This window comes from Diabrotica virgifera, chromosome 4 (assembly GCF_917563875.1).
Source record: "Diabrotica virgifera virgifera chromosome 4, PGI_DIABVI_V3a".
NCBI classification, from domain to species: Eukaryota; Metazoa; Arthropoda; class Insecta; order Coleoptera; family Chrysomelidae; genus Diabrotica; species Diabrotica virgifera.
Genome location: NC_065446.1, coordinates 6,673,454 through 6,692,289, shown reverse-complemented (window position 1 = coordinate 6,692,289; position 18,836 = coordinate 6,673,454). Strand labels below are relative to the sequence as shown.

At 33.0% G+C, this 18,836-nt stretch overlaps 1 protein-coding gene across 1 annotated transcript in view; it reads right to left on the bottom strand.

Annotated features, from left to right (window-relative positions):
* Positions 1 to 3,358: 3,358 nt before the first annotated feature.
* The window catches only part of LOC114338902 (zinc finger protein 1), a 110,778-nt gene continuing 95,300 nt past the window's right edge, over positions 3,359 to 18,836 (bottom strand). The window contains exons 4-5 of the mRNA XM_028289534.2: positions 15,036 to 16,980; positions 3,359 to 13,251 (exon numbers count right to left, since the gene is read on the bottom strand). Coding sequence (XP_028145335.2) covers positions 13,058 to 13,251; positions 15,036 to 16,980 — 2,139 coding nt within the window. The 3' untranslated portion in view covers positions 3,359 to 13,057. The remainder of the gene's footprint in view (positions 13,252 to 15,035; positions 16,981 to 18,836) is intronic.

Here is an 18,836-nt window from a genome sequence, read left to right as displayed (position 1 = left end):
CCAAATGTTACCCAGATAGCATGTAAACTTGTGGCAAGTTTGATTCTTCTTCGATTTTTCATTGCTGCGTCAAATATGACGAGGCAAGTTTGTGATAAGTTTGCTGCAATATTGTTATGACAAAGATGATTATTCAAGTTTGTAGCAACTTTTCTTCAAGCTTAGCTTTGCACAGCCCGCTTCGATTCGGTTTTCGTTCGGCGCCCCGACTGATGTCCCGCCCACGACAACGAAAGTGTTACCACCCGTAGGGAAATTTCTGTGTTTGCGAGAATTTTCAACATACAATTGAAAAAGTTATCTCAAAAGGGAATTTTTGCTCCAGTCCAAATTGCACAATATTTAAAAAAATCAAAAGATTTGAAAATAATTCAAGATATTTTCGCAGATTTTGTAAATAGAAACGAATTTTTTCATAAAAGTGAGAATTTTTAAGGTAAGTTGAGGGAAAAAGCTTACTCGATGGCTGGCAACACGGGAAAAAAATCTGCTACGCGTATGCGGTGACAGTTTGTTGTTGTGGTTTGTGGTTATCCAGTTTTTTACAACTTAAATTTTCCGTACAATTCTCCGAGGCTATTACCTTAATTATTATTACTAAGCTGAAGCCTATTTTCTTCATTGTTAATAGACCAAACTGCATGCTTACTGCATTACAGATTAGTACCTACTCTTTTGCTCTGGCCAACTCTGGTGGCATTGAGGTAGAGGTAAGTCTCTTTATGTTTTTTTTGTAGCTTTTAACTGTACTCACATACTATTTAAAATAAATTATATATTATAAAATATGTAGATATAATATATAAATTTTAGGTTTTATTGTAAAATTGTTACTTTATCATATTTTTACATCTTTTAATAACATAGATTAATTCTGTTCACACAGCAAGAGTTTTTAACAATTTCTATTTGTTTCAGAGCTGATAGACAAAACCAAGCATCGGAATCTGAAGCTAGGGTGTTTAATGTAAGTTCCAATGAATAGTTTTATACAATAGATTGTATTTTAGTCCAGTGATTAATAAATAGTTATATAAAATGGTATTGTACTTTTTATTCACATTGTTTTATTCAAATTGTGGCTAGTATCTCAAAACAAACCTTAAGCAAGTTTGTATCAAGTTTGAAAAAACAAACTTCATGCAACAAAACAAAAACAAACCTTCAGAAAGTTTGTTACATCAAGTTTGTATCAAGTTTGAAAAAACAAACTTCATGCAAGTTTGTCACACACCAACTAGCAAGTTTGATTTAACCTTGCTGCAAGTTTGCAAAGTTGCCATGGCAAACCTGCAGCAAGCTTTCATGTTTGATGTATCAAACTTGTTGCAAGTTTGAAACAAGTTTATATTGTTATCTGGGTAACATTATGGTAGTGCTAAAAGTTGATAACTTTAATTTTTTCATGTTATTTTACATAAGTATTGGAAAACAAATTTGCACCGTATATTCCTAAATAGATCAGTAGTAGGTAGCCAAAAAGGTACTCCGGAGATCACTTCCGATGTCATTTTCGTCGTCAGCGACTCCAAAACCCGCTAAGTAATGATTTTTGACTAATTTGTTAATTAATTTACCGAAAACTCCCGAAAACGAGGTAAAAGTACCCTGAGCACCAGGTACTCCGGATATCACTTCCGATGTCATATTCGTCGTCAGTGACCCTAAAAACCCCTTGAGTAATGATATTTGACTAATTTTTTAATGAATTTACCGAAAACTCCCGAAGACGAGGTAAAAACGTACCCTGGGCACCAGGTATTACTGAGATCACTTCCGATGTCATACTCGTGACCCAAAAACCCCCCGAGTAATGATTTTTGATTACTTTTTGAAGTTATACTTCTTTACGCGCGATATGAGGGTGAATTTTTATATGTTAAAAGCTACGATCCGGGCGCATGCGCATTATAATTTTGTTCTGATTGGATGTTCAAATGACATGTCAAAAATTATCCAATATGGCAGCTGTAGCGCAGCTGTGGTTTGGTTATGTATGGTTGGTGCGTTTTAAAATTTGTGGGAAGAGAAACAACAAAGGTTAGTTAATAGTTATACTGTCTTTTTAAATAGTTTTCATATTATATTTTTGAAGTTATACTTCAAAATGTTTTAATTTATGTATGTATCAGGCCAGAAAAGGTGTGGAAAGAATATATTAGTGTTTTTAAATATATTTTTCTACAAACATGTTAAAAATGTAATTTTTAGGACTCCATAGGAGCGTTAAAAATGCTCTAGTGCTTTAAAATTTTTAAGGCACTGCAGTTAAAAGTGAATTGTCAAATTGTGAAACGTCAAAATATTTATATTTCATTTATTAACATTAATATTAATAATACAACTTGCGCAATTTGAAAAAGGTGGTTTAAAAGGTTTTTTATTATAATTTTGTGTCTTTGGATTTGTCTTCCTTGGGCGTAAAATAATAAAACATCTATTTTTATATTTCACTTGTCACCGTGATGTATAATTATGTATATCTGAAAGGTAAGTAGCATGCGGCTTGATGGCCTTGTTGGTAGAGCATTGGACCAGAGATAAAAAAATCGCGAGATTGTGGGTTCAAATCCCGGACGATTCATACTTTTTTCTTTTTTTTTTAATATTTGGTATTCTTAAGTTTTGATTCATTTTTGGTAATTATTGTTAATTTTTTGTATTGTAACTGTTAAGTAGGTATATTTATTTCGTTGAAATTATATTATAATACAAGTATAACTTCTTACGTGCGTACAAAGTACATACACATTCTTTTTTAATAAATTTTCTGCAGAAAACTACACAAGACGAGGTAAACAGGCACCAGGTACTCCGTAGATCACTTCCGATGTCATATTCCTCGTTAGTGACACTAAACCCCCCCCCCCCCCCCCAGTAATGATTTTGACTAATTTTTTAATGAATTTTAATGACGAGGAAAACAGTAGGTACCCTTTGCACCTGGTACTCCGGAGATCACTTATGACGTCATATTCGTTTTCGCGAATATGGCGTCATATTCGCCAAAATCCCCAGAATAACAAAATTGAACTCATTGCCGCCTATAGTTATTGATGAGTTCTGAATTTTTTTATTGTCTGTTTGAGATGCACTTTAAGAATGCATTTTTTTTATGCAGTTTTTCAATATTGTATTATGGCTCGGGGTCACAAAGTTTCCTGGCGCATTCACGAATCGAATGCAAAAAGAATTATTAAGATCCGTCTTGACGTTTTTTTTTTCGGAGGTTCAGTGCTTTATTGCTTCGACTAACTCCAGAAGCTGTTTGATCGTTTGGGCACCACTGTTTTAGAGTAAACTGTAGGCAAATTTTTGTCTTTTAAAGTTAGAAGGTGCAAGGATGAATAAGAAACAGTTTAATACTTTTTGGTATGAGTTTATTTATGTTGAGTAAAATACATTCTTCAACTTTTTTAATAGAATTTACACAGACATTCGTTATAATCACCATTTTTACAATACCATTTATATAAACATAAAAAATGACAAAAATAAACAAAAAATCGAGCTTTAAACTATATATATGGCTTATTATATTACAAGTTCTTTGGTAAAACTAGCCAATGTATAAAAAATACAATATATTAACAAAAAATTACACACAACAATAATCTGCAAATAACTTGCACAGAAAATGACTAAAAATCTAATATAATAGGTAATGTCAAGCAGAAATATTAATATAAAAATAAAAAGATATCAATAAATTTAAAATGGATAAACTCTATATACGAGGACAAGCTCCCTGGTCTGAAAAAGGAAAGAGCATTCAGACGAGGAAGAGAAAAACATTCAATATTTACAGAATATACCTATACACAGAAATTTATAGAGTATCTTAAGAATTATTAAAACTTTTATGCATAATATAAATTGTATATATAATATAATTTTCTTATATCTCCAATTCTCACATACCTTTGAGATTTCTAGATAAATGCTACTTTTTCATTTAACAGCGGTACTAAATAAGTTTATATCAAATAGCTACATTATTGTCAAAAATCTTACATTATAGAAACTTGCACACTGGAAATCATACATTAAGGTACATAATTTGGAATGACTCAAATACTTTTGGTCTCTTTTGAAAATCATTTACCTACTATATTCCTAAAATTTGGCAAAATTTTCAATATTTATATACCTATTATTTGTATTTTTAAAGAAGTTCAAATAAAATTATTCAAAAATATAACAAATTATATAATGTAATTCTTTTTAGTAAAATTGGTTTGCTGTAAAAAGCTAGCGATTTACCCTTAAAGCCGCTTAGAATCGGAGTATACCAACTATTTTTTGTTTTATTTCTACATCAAAAAATTTTTTCATTACGATTCTTTATAAAGATTTGTATAAAGTCTGTAATTTGGAATAAATTCAATATCTCAAATACTAATTGTCTTTTTTTGTAATTTCAAATTGTCCTTTTTGACATACAATAATAATGTATACACGGTGTCCAAATTTAGAGATATGACGTCATTGTTGATTTTGTTACATGGCAACACTGTCATTTTGATAGCTATTTTGATAGGATGTGTAAAGTTATACACAACTGCAAAATATCAAATTTTTATTTTTTACCATTTACAAGATAATAGAAAATAACAAAGTTATGTCTGTAATTTGGAATAAGTTCAATAATTAAAATACTAATTTTTTTTTTAAAAATGCTCAGACACGTCGATTAGTATTTCAAATTGTAATTTTTGACATACAATAATCATGTATACAGGGTGTCCCAATTTAGAGATATGACGTCATAGTTGATTTTCTTAAATGGCAACACTGTCATTTTGATAGGGTGTGTAAATTTATACACAACTGCAAAATTTCAAATTTTTATTCCCTACCATTTACAAGATAATAAAAAATAACAAAGTTATGAAAAACAAATAATCAAATAATAATTGAATTTAATTATTTCTATTAAGCAAATGCTCATAACGTTAACCATTGACAATTTGACAATAATTGAGGGCAAGATTATGAGTATTTGCTTAATTGAAATAATTAAATTCAATTATTTGATTACTTGTTTTTCATAACTTTGTTATTTTTTATTACCTTGTAAATGGTAGGGAATAAAAATTTGAAATTTTGCAGTTGTGTATAACTTTACACACTCTATCAAAATAGCTATCAAAATGACAGTGTTGCCATTTAAGAAAATCAACGATGACGTCATATCTCTAATTGGGACACCCTGTATACATTATTATTGTATGTCAAAAATGACAATTTGAAATACTAATCGTCGGGTCTGAGCCTTTTTCTAAAAAACAATTAGTATTTTAATTATTGAATTTATTCCAAGTTACAGATATAACTTTGTTATTTTCTATTATCTTGTAAATGGTAGAGAATAAAAATTTGATATTTTGCATTTGCGTATAACTTTACACACCCTATCAAAATAGTTATCAAAATGACAGTGTTGCCATTTAAGAAAATCAACGATGACGTCATATCTCTAAATTAGGACACCCTGTATACATTATTATTATATGTCAAAAAGGACAATTTGAAATACTAATCGACGTGTCTGAGCATTTTTCAAAAAAATGATGAGTATTTGAGATATTGAATTTATTCTAAATTACAGACTCTCTCTGTATATTTTTCAAAGTTCAGAGGTATTGTTTTAAGTTTTTCTTAAATAACTAAATAACTTTGAAAAACGCGTTAATTACCTAATAATGTTTGTGATTTTTTTTAAACACAAAATAAATTGTAATTCTACAAAAAGTTTTATTATAGATAATCTTTCAAAATGCCTTAATTAGTGATTTTTGGGATTTATTTTAAATACAAAATAAATTGTAATTCGACAAAAACTTTTATAATCTTTCAACCTTTAAGACGCTTCAAGTGTAAGTAAGAATATTTTGACAAGGATAAAATGGTTTCTACCTCGTTGAAAACATGGACCCAAATATTTATTTACATTTAAGAGAGAAAAATGTACTTATTTCGATGAAATAGGTACGCTTAAAAATTTTTAGTCGAAGCGTTTCAGGAAATTGTTTTTTTTTGTAAGTCATTCGTTAATAACAATTTGGGCCCCTCCTTGAAAAATAAAATAAATTTGAAAAATATATAGAATTGGATTAAAAAGGTTTGGTGCTGTAGAAAAGCAAAAAAAAAATAGTCGGTTTAGGTTCTGCTCATGGGGGCAAACTGCCCGTCTATAATACAATTATCAAAATAATAAAAAATTATAGTAAATTCATTTAAACTGCAGGAAAGAAATAATCGAAATATGATGTTGAAAATTCGGACGGAAAGGATGAAAATGTACGCTAATATGTAGAATTTTAATAGAATAATTTTGACAAAATTTATCAACGATATAACGACAGATCTTTTAGAAATTGTTTCAAATTAGGTAACTATTACATCGTACAAAGTATTATTTACCTACCGATGTGCAGCAGGTACTACATCACCAATCAATGATGTTTAATCCAAGCGCGGCTCCTCCTTAGGGTCAATTGGTCAATGACCCCCCTAAAATAATCTCATAAAAATACCAATTTTATTAAAAATATCTTTTATCTAAAACTTCACTCTGAAATACTCTCAGCAGTCTGCATTGGCAAAACAAATATAATAGATATAATAACGTCGCGCCTCGCGCTATACACAAGCCCGTGGCTGGGCCGTATTTTAAATTGTCTACATACAGTTCTTATGGCTTATGGACAAATGCATGTAAAATAGAAAAGAGACGGCAGATAGCAATTTCGTGGGCGAGAGTGGGAGTGACCTTTCCGTCGTATACCTGTAGTAGAGTCGACGGCCTCACGTTTAGTTAGTTACCGTCTGCTTGTTCAATGAGAAGGTCATAGACTATTTTGCAGAACTAAAGGATAGAAGAATTGACTTAAAATATAAAAATATTTAAAGTAAGTTTCGTTTTAATAAATTTACAATTTATTATACTATAAATATTCCTATCTATATATCAGTCAATAACCTGTTCATACCATTTTTCCTATATTTTTTAAAAGATTTACTCTAAAAAAAGACAAATTTAATTTTCGGAAAACTAGGGTAAATAGTATTGAGTTTTATCTAAGTCTGTATTTTTTATCTAAAATATAAATGCTAAAAGATCTTTTAAATACTTTAAAAAATCAACAGTTTGAAGTTTTCAAACCAAAATGACCCCCCTGAAGATTGACCCACGAGCCGCCGCTGGTTTAATCCTTTTGCAAAATTTTCGGTGGCAACATATTTATCTAAACGAAAATTTAAAAAAAAATGGTATTTTCGCTTTTGAACTACTTTTTTTTAAATAATAACGTTTTTCGAGGCCATTTTTCAATAGGTTGGACATCAAATTAAAAAAAAAACAAAAATTGGCAATATTTTATAATTTGTTTAAAAATTGTTTAAAAAAGTCTCTCCCTACAATGTGTCCACCAACATTATCGGTAATAGTGAAGATGAAATTAAAATTAATATTAAAATAGCTGACTTAAATTAATCAATGAACTCTGTATAGATATAGAAATAATATTTTTACTAAAAAATAACAAAATAATAAAAAAGGGAACAACAACAAATATATGAGTACGTTTTTATCTATATTAATAACTTATACCTTCTTTGAACTTCCTCGTATCACATTGCACGTATAAAAATTATAAACTATGTACAAAAAAATAAATATGGACAATAATATAAAATTAATGTAAATAGAATTGTTCATACATAATAAAATTTTCAAAAGAGCCTTCTACTTATATTTAAACATACTTCTAAACATCTGATTGGTAACAAATACACCGTTAACTAGAAATATTTTTCTGGCTTCGATGGTACACTTGAAGTCTCTTAAAAACGCGTAACTTGAGTATCTGTAATCGACAGTTTAGTACGTGGTTTCAAAATATGAAAATTTTAAACATAGCCAATCTATACACATAAAAACAAATTTGTCAACTAAAATGTTCACTTATCAGTAACGTGTAATAATTAAGACTACATTTCATTCTGCAGATGTGGAAATACCACCACCAACACTCCAAGAAGTAAAGAATGCAATAGCATCTCTTAAAGATCACAAAGCACCAGGAAATGATGGCATAAATGGAGAATTGATAAAAAAAGGAGGAAACGTTTTACATCAAAAATTGTATGACATTATTCTCAGAGTATGGCAACAGCAAAAAATGCCTAGAGAATGGAATGGAAGCGTTATAATACCCATACATAAGAAGGGAAATAAAGAGCAATTCCGAAACTACTATCAATTATCTTACTAAAGAGACTCACTCCGTATTCGGAAGATATTCTAGGCGACTACCAATGCGGCTTTCGAAGTGGAAGGTCAACAATAGATCAAATATTTACCATCCGACAACTATTAGAAAAAAAATGGGAATTCAACCGAGATGTACACCAAATCTTCGTAGATTTCCAGCAAGCATATGACACGATAAAAAGAAGCAGACTATGGCTAGCAATGCTAGAAATGGGAATACCAAGAAAATTCGTGCAGCTCACTCAAATGTGCGTGGCAGACTCATATGCACAGGTAAAGATAGGAAACAGAACATCGATGCCATTTAGTATAACATCAGGGCTTAGACAAGGAGACCCTTTATCACCATTGCTATTCAATTTGGCTTTAGAATACGCAATAAGTAAAATATCGTCTGAACTAACAGGGGGATTCGCAAATCGAGGATCAAAACTATTGTTGGCCTTTGCCGATGATCTAGATGCAGTCGCTCATTCTACAAGAGACGTAAGAGAGGTGTTTTCACAGCTCTAGGAGGAAACAGGTAACCTGGGCCTTCGAATAAATGAAGAGAAGACGAAATATATGCTGGTGACCAAAAATCCAAGACCAAGAGTTAGGCAGAACGTAACTATTAATGACCACAACTTTGAAGTAGTAAAAGAGTTTAAATATCTGGGAGCAGTAATCACAGAGGACAATCACATAGAAAAAGAGGTCTCAGCAAGAATAGCTGCGGGAAATAGAGCATTATACTCCCTATCATCATTATTAAGATCTAAGCTGCTGAAAAGACAATCTAAATTAAGACTGTACATGTCAATTATTCGCCCAGTTGTTACATATGGGAGTGAAAGATGGACTCTACATCAGCGAGAAATAAATAAATTGCTGATATTTGAAAGGAAAGTCCTCAGAATGATATTTGGTCCTCAAAGAGATGAATTGACAGGAGAGTGGAGAAGGCGCCGCAATGCTGAATTGGTGACTCTATATGGTACTGAAAACATCGTCAGACATATAAAAGCTAATCGGATAAGATGGGCAGGTCATGTAGTAAGATCAGAGGAAGACAGAGTGCTAAAGACAGTGTTCTTCGAGAGACCAGACGGTAGAAGATCAGTGGGCCGTCCCAGAAAAAGATGGAAGGATGATGTTGAAACCGATCTATCTAGGATTAGGGTACAACCATGGCAAATCGAAGCGCAAGATCGCAGACGATGGAGGGTCATAGTGGATGCGGCGAGGACTCACCCCGAGTTGTAAAGCCAGTCAAGAAGAAGAAGAAGTGTAATAATTATCGTTACATATTTGTTAAATGGGCGCCCAACGTGGGTCCCAATGTAATTTTGTTCATTTAAAATTTGAAAATTGTTTAAAGTTGTGAATATAAAATTTATCAAATTTCTAAATTGTAAAGTTAGAAATTTTATAGAGTATTTTAGTATATTAGAAATTATCTATTTGTAGATATATAATTTTTTAATTTTAGTACAATTGCAACGATCTTAGTACGTACTCAGTAATTTAGAGACTACAAATATTATCGATGCCGTAAATATCTTTCTTTAAATAAATGCTTATAAAAGTAACGACTTGCACCATTGTATTCATTGTATTGTTGAAAACTATGAACTCTCTACGTATTGTCATGTAACACCTCGATGCAAAGGCTTCTTTGCCTCTTATTGTACTGTTTACATATATATAATTTATAATCTAAGGATTCATAAAATAATATTAATTACAAAACCATCTACCTAATGATCAAAATTTAAAGTCTTCCATTCAGTTTTAATATCAATTTACTATTTTTTTTTGGGAATAAACCACAATTTTCCTTTAAAATACATAAGTATATTTGAGGTTTCTATTTCCATTTGGGAAATCTTTCTCCAAATATAAGACATCCTTATAATCAATTAAAAGATTCAATCATTATGATTAATTACATCTTTTGAAATGAAAATTTCTTTAGCGACGTTGTGCACTTTTGGGATGGGGAAAAAGCAATGAAGTTGCGACCGTTATCGCTTTGCCGAAATAAATTCTGTACGTATATATAATAATAGTACGTATTATTATGTGTATGTACATATATATAAATAATATAGGATGCACGCAACACGTGTATAATCTAGGTATAGCATGTTTTTTGGATGAGGAAAAAGCATTGAACTCGCAACCGTCATCGCTACGGCGAGATATTAGTAATTTATATAATATAGGTTGAATTGCGTATAAATTGGACCGAACTTATAATGATTGGAGGAGAGATAGAGTGTGTACCCGAAGGTGCTTGCGAAGCAAGAGCCTGATGTACACTTTCAATCACACTTTATTGAGCATACTTTCAATCAGTAATAGTAGAAGTTTTTTACTTCTGTCGGCACTCCCTGAGTGACAACTACTGGCCTGTTCTGATAATGTTGCTTTAAGTTACTTAAACCAACATAACATTAAATATGGCGGTTCTAGAGGTTTCTATATTGCCGCTGGTGGAGGCATAAGTTTTGTAATTAATATTATTCCATATCCGTTAACTAAAGGCAAGTTACCAACTTATGTCTACGAGTCGATGTGTTGAAACCAAAATATATCTACATGTAGGCTATACAATTTTACTTTCGAAGTATATGGCACTTTCAATAAAGCAATAATATAATATCTTACAATATCTACATTTTATGGCAAATATTAAAAAAATAATATCTGAACATTTCCAATCACAAACTTTTTCAATATTATACTCTACTAAATATGGTAACTCATATTCAATTGCACGTAATGACTAAATTTTTTCATATAACAATTGCCTTGGTGCCCCATTGCCTGCTACACCACTGACTCATTTAAAGTGGTGGAAGACCTGGATTTTTACTGGCACTGTTCCACTGTATACTATGAGTATTGTTGTACAGGTACCAGACAAGTTATTTACAAGTCACAGAAAAAGTTAAAGATTACAGAAGAACCAATGGATAGAAATCAGTCGTTTTGAGTTTCGAAACGTATATTGATTGCATCTGTAGTTAAATCTTGAATGAAGTCAGAAGAAAATTTTATACTCCTTGGATTGTAAGTTTATTTTAAAGATAAATTTGTAATAGAGAAAGTCAACTGACTGAGTATTATCCATTGTCTAAAATAAGTTAATCATTTAAGTAATCATTAGGAAAGTAAAAGCTTAATAGTATTTGGCACCACAATCCTACTACAAGTGAATATGGCTACATATGTTGTGTAACTCTGGCGTACCATATTATAATTATTAATTTGTAATTGTAGGCATTTCGCAAAGTTGTAATTCAACTTCGATTAGGTTCAATTAGGTTTATATATCTTTTTAGAATAATATCAATCATCGTTACTTAATAACAACATATAGTCTACAAGGCGTTTTCTACTATTCCCCACGTTGGGCGCCCTAAAATTTTTCCCTGCATGATATTCTGCAGAAGCCGGTATTTTGTTACTCTCATCATGTTGCCAGGGTATTGCCAGTTTATAGTATCAGTACAAAAATATGTTTCTGCATGATTAAATGGACCGTGATAGTCGTGACGTCAAATCAATATTAGCTACTCTGAAAAGTTTCCAAACAAAGCAAAAATTCACACGTGGTGTTTGTTTTGGTTTTTATAATAATTGGAATATATTGCTTGTAGGATGTTTAATTTTTACAAAATCGTAATGTGTTGGGTACCCGTGATTGTAATCAATGCTCATAGTATATTTCCCACCATATTTCCAAATAGGACTGGTTAAGAACCTGAAGAAAAGCAGTAAGTACTATTTAGTGTGTAAATCCTTGATATTGTGTAGGGGCATTTATAAAATTAAAAGCAATATGATTGATATGACTAACAAGGATTGTGTCTTTAGAAAAAATGTGCAGATGATTGTTAAAACAAAATAAAATTAAAAATGATTATACAAATCACGTGTATAATCCATTAACAGACGTCAAACATTTGATTTGTTTGGAAACCTATTTGACGTTTTGACGTCACACTATCACTTTCCATTGTCAAATATTTTGCTTTGAAGCTTATTATCTCTTTTAAGGAATCCAAAAATCTTGGAAAACGAAATACATACTTGGATTCAGCTCAACACACCTCTTTAGAAGTAGTTGATTCTAAAGTTGGAAAATCTACATAACACAGATGGACTTGTAGAAGAGGAATATCTATGTAAAATTTGATGACAATGTTACTATATTCTTAGTTGGAGCGAGGAAAAGAGGCAGGCTCAAAGCACGATTTAAAGACCAGGTGGATGACAAGCATTAAGAGTAGGAAATTGAGAAAACGAAAGCTACAGATAAGGAGGAATGGAGGCTGATTCTAGAAGAGCCACGACCCACCAGGGGTTGTTGAGCCAATGATGGTTACTATAATCTTAATCAACATAACCTCAAACTAGTATATTCTTAATTGCCACCAAAAAATTGTCCTAGAAAACATTTTTTGATAAATAATTCAATATTGTTACCTTTGTACAAAAGTACGCCATTTTATGAACAACAAATTAAATATATGTCTTGCAGTATTTAGGAGTGATAACATTTTCGAGTGACGTCAGACATTAACTGTGTCCTGTAACTTAATAAAAATCATTCGAGCTCATTAGTCAACAACTTGCAGCCATTATCACAATTCATAGAATTCACATTTGGTCACATTCCTCTAGAGACCCAAACGTCTCTTTAAAAATATCCAGTTTGATTTCTCAACAGTAAAGAATATCAAAAAATTAGCGTCCAAAGCTAATTTCAAATTTGTTATTTACAATAAATTACTCTCTATAAGGTTTACAGTAGGAATACCGATGATTCATGTGCTGGCTGTAGGATCCCGAATGCGAGAATCTCTTGAGACATTTGCTGCATTGGAAAGGCTTCTCCCCGCTGTGGAGTCTTTTGTGTTCCGTAAGGTGATGTTTGTGTTTGAAGGCTTTAGGACATTCGTCGCATTTATGGGGACGTTGACCTGGAAGAGAAACATAAATTTAATAAGCAATCATAATATCTTAAAACTGTGTATGCCAAAGTAAACTATGTATATCTAAACTTCATTGACTTTAGGAAGGCGTTTGATATCCTACACAGAAAAAAATTGTGGAATATAGTATAAAGTCATGGAATACCGGACAATTTCTTAAGAATAGAGATTTTGCACCTCTTATTTTGCAATTCCGTTATGGTTATCGTTATACTACGTCTGCGCAGTAGCGAATATATGATCCGTTATCGTTATTAAACATAAGAGATTCCGTAATTTACGGAGGTTTAAAGTAGTGCTTATCGTTATCATTATAGTAATGGTTAAATTGCTTTGTTGCCAGAATGTAAAAAAAATCAGTAAAATTACATTTACATAGATTCTAATTTTGATTACCTATAAATTAAAATATCAAAAACTGTTCAAGTACTTTTTCTGTTCAAGTTCAAGTACTGTTCAAGTTTGTAAGTACAAACTTAAAATTACAATAACGTTGTGAAGTGAGGTTATGTTTAAATAACGATAACGATGACACGAAAAACCTACTTGACAGGATGCAAAAACTCTGCTTTTTAACGTTGCCGTAATCGTTATACTTAATAAAGTTAACCATAGCGGAGCCAAAATCAGCGGTTATTTTAAGAGGTGCAAAATCTCTCTATTGATGAAGTTAACAGCGGTGTAAAGCAGGGTTATATACTGTCTCCCACTCTGCTTATGGCTCATGAAAAAAGCTGCAACGGTTAAACCGGGATACACTGGAATACTTTTGAACAATTAGAAAATATTGAATATGATGTTTGCCTATTTTCAGCAGAGACAGAGCATGCAGAAAAAAAATGAGAAATTAGCCAAAGAAGGTAAACCAAAGAAGGTAAAGAAGTGGGTATAGAGAAAAACATGAATAAAGCTGAATTAATGAAGATTAACACACCGAGAGAAATGGGCATACAAATAGAAAACCAAGAACTGAAATCAGTGGAAAGTCAGTTATCTAGGAAGCATACTGAACACGATAGGAGCAGCAGAGGAGAATATTCAAACACGAATTGGCAAAGCACAACATACTAGGTATATGTTAAATAATACGTATTATGGAAATCTAATGAGATAAAACTAGACACGAAAGTAAAAATCTTCAATAGTAATGTAAAAGCAGTACTATTATACGGATCACAAACTTAGAGAATAACAAAACACAACACTGGAAAAATTCAATCCTTCATCAATAAATGCTTAAAAAAAGTTCTAACAATATTTTGGTCCAACCGGATCACAATCTCAAACTTATGAAAAAAACTAAACAAGAACCAATGCATAAAGAAATATGAAAGAGGCGATGGAAATGGTTGGGCCATACTCTGCGGAAACCGGACACGGATATAACAAAACAAGCATTGTAATTCCAACCTCCAGGAAAACGGAAACAGAGAAGGCCGATAAATACATGGAAGAAAACAATTATTAAAGAAGCTGGAAGCCTGGAAAGAAGTCAAAGAAAAAGCACAAGATCGGCAAAAATGGAAAGCGACAGTCGATGCGATATGTGCCAGCGGTAACGAAGAGGATAAGTAAGTAAGTAAGATCTTAAAACTAGAAGAATTACAGATTCATTTTACTAATAGTACTATCAAACATCTGATGCAAATAAGAGAATCATACAACTGGGCAAAACTGGGCATCTATCATGCTTCGCTTGTAATTTTAATAATGAAATCTGACACTACTACTACATATCCAATACCATATTTATTACTTTACATTAAACATACCTGAATGTTCATATTTGTGCCTGGCCAGTGAGCTCTGTTTGGAAAACGCCTTGTCACACTGATCACAAGTGAACTGCCCCTCTGCTTCTACTTCTTGGTTTCCCAAAACTGGACTTCCAAGGCTCTTAAATACAAATTGAGATATTTTGCTTCGTTTTGTAGCGTGGGATAACTCATCCTCAGTCATATCATTAGCAAGGTCCCGGCCTTCTACCCAGGCCCTTTTTTCACTTGGACTCATATTGGATAACCTACTGCTTATTAACTGCGAAAGACTAGGAAGATCAGTACCTCCGAATTGCATTAGCTGGTCCATAGGAACTAATCCCATACCTGGTAACGAGAGCTTATGGGAAGGCTGGGCCAAAATCTGCGCTAACCGACTGCTGTTTAATTCTAAAGGTGATGGAGATTGTCGAGGATCTGAAGAATTCGAGTTGTGGTAATGGTTTTGAAAGGGCAAGTACGGTGTAGGGCTTCTTGAGGTTTTCCTGCTAAGATTAACTACTTCGTAATTGGTATCTGAAGACGGCCTACAAGGTGAACAAGATGGTGAAGATTCCGGTGATGTAACATCTCTTTTGATCGACAGATCTAAAGGTTGTTCACACGTGTACTGATTTGGAGACACACTTACAGGGGGTTTTGGTGGCAAACTAAAACAAGGTGAGGATTGTAAGGGACTGTACGGAACTTGAATCAATTTTCCCTCTCTCCTATCTCTAGCTCGTGTATTTTGGAACCATACTTGCACTACTCTAACAGGAAAACCTATACTTGATGCAATTTTTTCTAAGTCTTCTCGTTTTGGCCGAGGATTCATTTTGTAGTTGTCTTTTAGGACTTTGAGCTGTTCATCGGAAATGAGAGATCGAACTCGAACTTTTCTTCCATCTTCTGAGACGTGATCTGTTGTTGCAAATGATTCGGAATCTAATTCGTCGTTTGTGTTGTAATTTCTTTCATACTCTTGGTCTTCTCCACTAATGCTACCATTTTGAGCATCTTCGGATTTTGTTGTAAATGCACCTTCTAACTTTGCGGCCAGTCCCTCACTTTTAATATCTTCACATTCATGTTGTTCCAGTTGTTGCTGAGTATCGAATAATTTTTTGCAAGTACTACATTTTGGAGTTGGTTTCGGAGAGTGAACCGAAGCCAAACTATGACATTCACTAGAACTATCTGACGTTATTTTCTGCATATTAGCTTGTAAAAGTTCTTTGGTAACAGTGGCATTAACAGTTTCTAATATTCTTTTTACAGCTTCTAAGTCACCAGTGTTAGTTTGGTTTTCATTTTGGGTTTTGGTTTCGTTGTCTATTTCTGCGTCTTCATCCATCACTAAATCACCACTCTCGGAAGCATTTGAAGGCGGACGATGATCGTTGTTTTCAGAATGGTTACTGGAATTCTCGAAGTTAGGATTCGTTTCTGTTTGTCTAGGACTATCACAGTTTTCAATATAAGATGGCCTCATTGGACTCTGGCTCTGTTGTTGTTGCTGGTGTTGCTGCTGAAGCTGTTCCAAAAGATGGCTCAATGAAGGCATTGAGTAATGGCTAATAGGATGGGTATTTAGAAGACTAGGAGGCGCCAAGTAGAAGGGAGGAATGCTGGGATTTCCAGCAAGAGAGGACTGTAGAAAAGCAGCAGCTGCTTCTGGGTATTTGGGAAGGATAGGTAAATAAGAGTTGTGATTGGGACTGGTTGTGATGTTATTGTTAATGGGACTAATGTTGGGCCTCTTAGGTCCTCTCAAATTTTGAGTATTCTTATCTAATAAGGAACTATTTGGCGGAGCTCTAGTTCGTCCTAACTTAACATTTATTACTAGACATTTCTTCGATGTCATGTGACTAGAATAGGATCCGGAGTGGGAAAAACGCTTGCCGCAGTTAGCGCATTCGAAGGGTTTCTCTCCACTGTGGATTCTAATGTGTTCCTAAAAATAAAGTTAACAGTTAAAACCAAATCTAACTATCTAACGTAAATATTAAGTACATATTATTGTGAATAAAAATCTTTCTAAGTAAAACCTCACGATTTAACCGTTTTTTTACATAGATAAAAAAGGTTTAGTGATAAATATTATTCTTAGAAAGGGTTTTGATCAGTGGCGTAACTAGAGGGCTCCAAAATAATTATTAAAGCATATTAACACACAGGGCTCTGCTGAATTTTACTCTAGAACATTTGTGACTTCAAATTTCTTGGATTCCTTCATTTATGGTCTGAGGATTATGGTCTATGGTTCTGAGAACTTAAAAATTCCTCAGAGATATTTACAGAAGAAGGGTTTAAGTCTTCAAAACGTCGAAATAAAACTCCCAAGTTTGAAAGCTTTTTGGAAGACAGTCGATATGACTTGGTCACGGCGGCTCTTCAAATTGTTTCGGAGAAATGTAATGAAATGAGAATGTGCCTTGAAAAAAAAAAGTAGGAGACGTTTAATAAAGATAATGTCTGGAGAAACAGCTGAATATGCCAGACTATCGTTCAAAGATGAAACTAAAAGGTATATGCTTGAATGTTAGACAAGCTACAACAAGAGCTACAAACTAGAATAAAAAAAAAATGAAGACTGTATTCGAAAAATTCAAAATTGGGTCGAGTTTTTACTCAATGATTGTGACACAGAATTTTGTGTTTCAGCTAAGAAATTTTGTGAGTACTTCGAAGAATTCGGTAAGCAAGAAATTGTTAGTGAAAAGATTTCACCACCATACAAAAGCTGCAAAAATAAATGAACGAGGCGAGAAATTGGACTACACTGAAGATGACACAGTTTATTCTTGACACGAACCCGATGGAATCCGTTCCAAATGTCTTAGTTGGCATAAAACAGTATGTGTGTGTATTGCTTTTACCTAAAGGAGTTTCTCAAAACTTAAACTCATAAAAAGCTATCCACGATGAACCAGACCCGACTAAATGGTTTGGCAATGTTCTCACTTGAACGTGAAGTAGCTAACACATAGACATATTAAGGATAGGCAAGGCATATTGAGCAAAAAATCGTAACGTGCAAGCAGTCGATCGGTGGTCTATCTATCTCTTTTAACCAAGCAATCCCGCGCATGTGACAGACAAAGATGGCTAGACCACTCAATCCGTAAATATTGGCGTTACAGCTCAATGCACAGAGCGGCCCATACCTTAATCTAATCTAGTAGTTATTATATCTATGAGTTAACACCATGAACTTCGACAATGTAATCAAACAGTTCTCAGAAATAAAAATAAGAAAAGAAATGCTTGTAAGCAAAAACTCCGAAATATATATATCAACAAAATGATCTAGTGTTATCAACTTAAAACTTGCTGCTCTTCTCCATAAACGGACTACTAAAAGGGCTTGTGCGTCGCTTATTACTGTGTCTTCCCAGCGCTTTCTTGGCTTTCCAATTGGTCTCTTTTCCTGCATTCTAGCGTTCAGTGCTCTTTTTGGTAGTCTATCCTCTCCCATTCTTATCACATGTCCGGCCCGTTGCAATCTTTGTATTCCAATGAAGTCTGACAGGAGTGTTTCCTTTTAAAGTTGAGGCAAGAAGTTACCAAAATAAAATTTAAAATTTTTGAAAAACCGAACGTCAACACCAGTTCGCATCCAAATCTCAAATACAAAGTGAAACTGGTCGTGCTGTAGTTCCTACTTAGCTTTTTTCTTATATCGGGCAGGGGGGGGGGGCTCTTACTTCCGACCCGGGCCTCATGAATTGTAGTTACGCCACTGGTTTTAATAATAAAATAATAAATAAAACATTTCTTGAAAGGTTATCAGGTGCAAATAAGACTTAC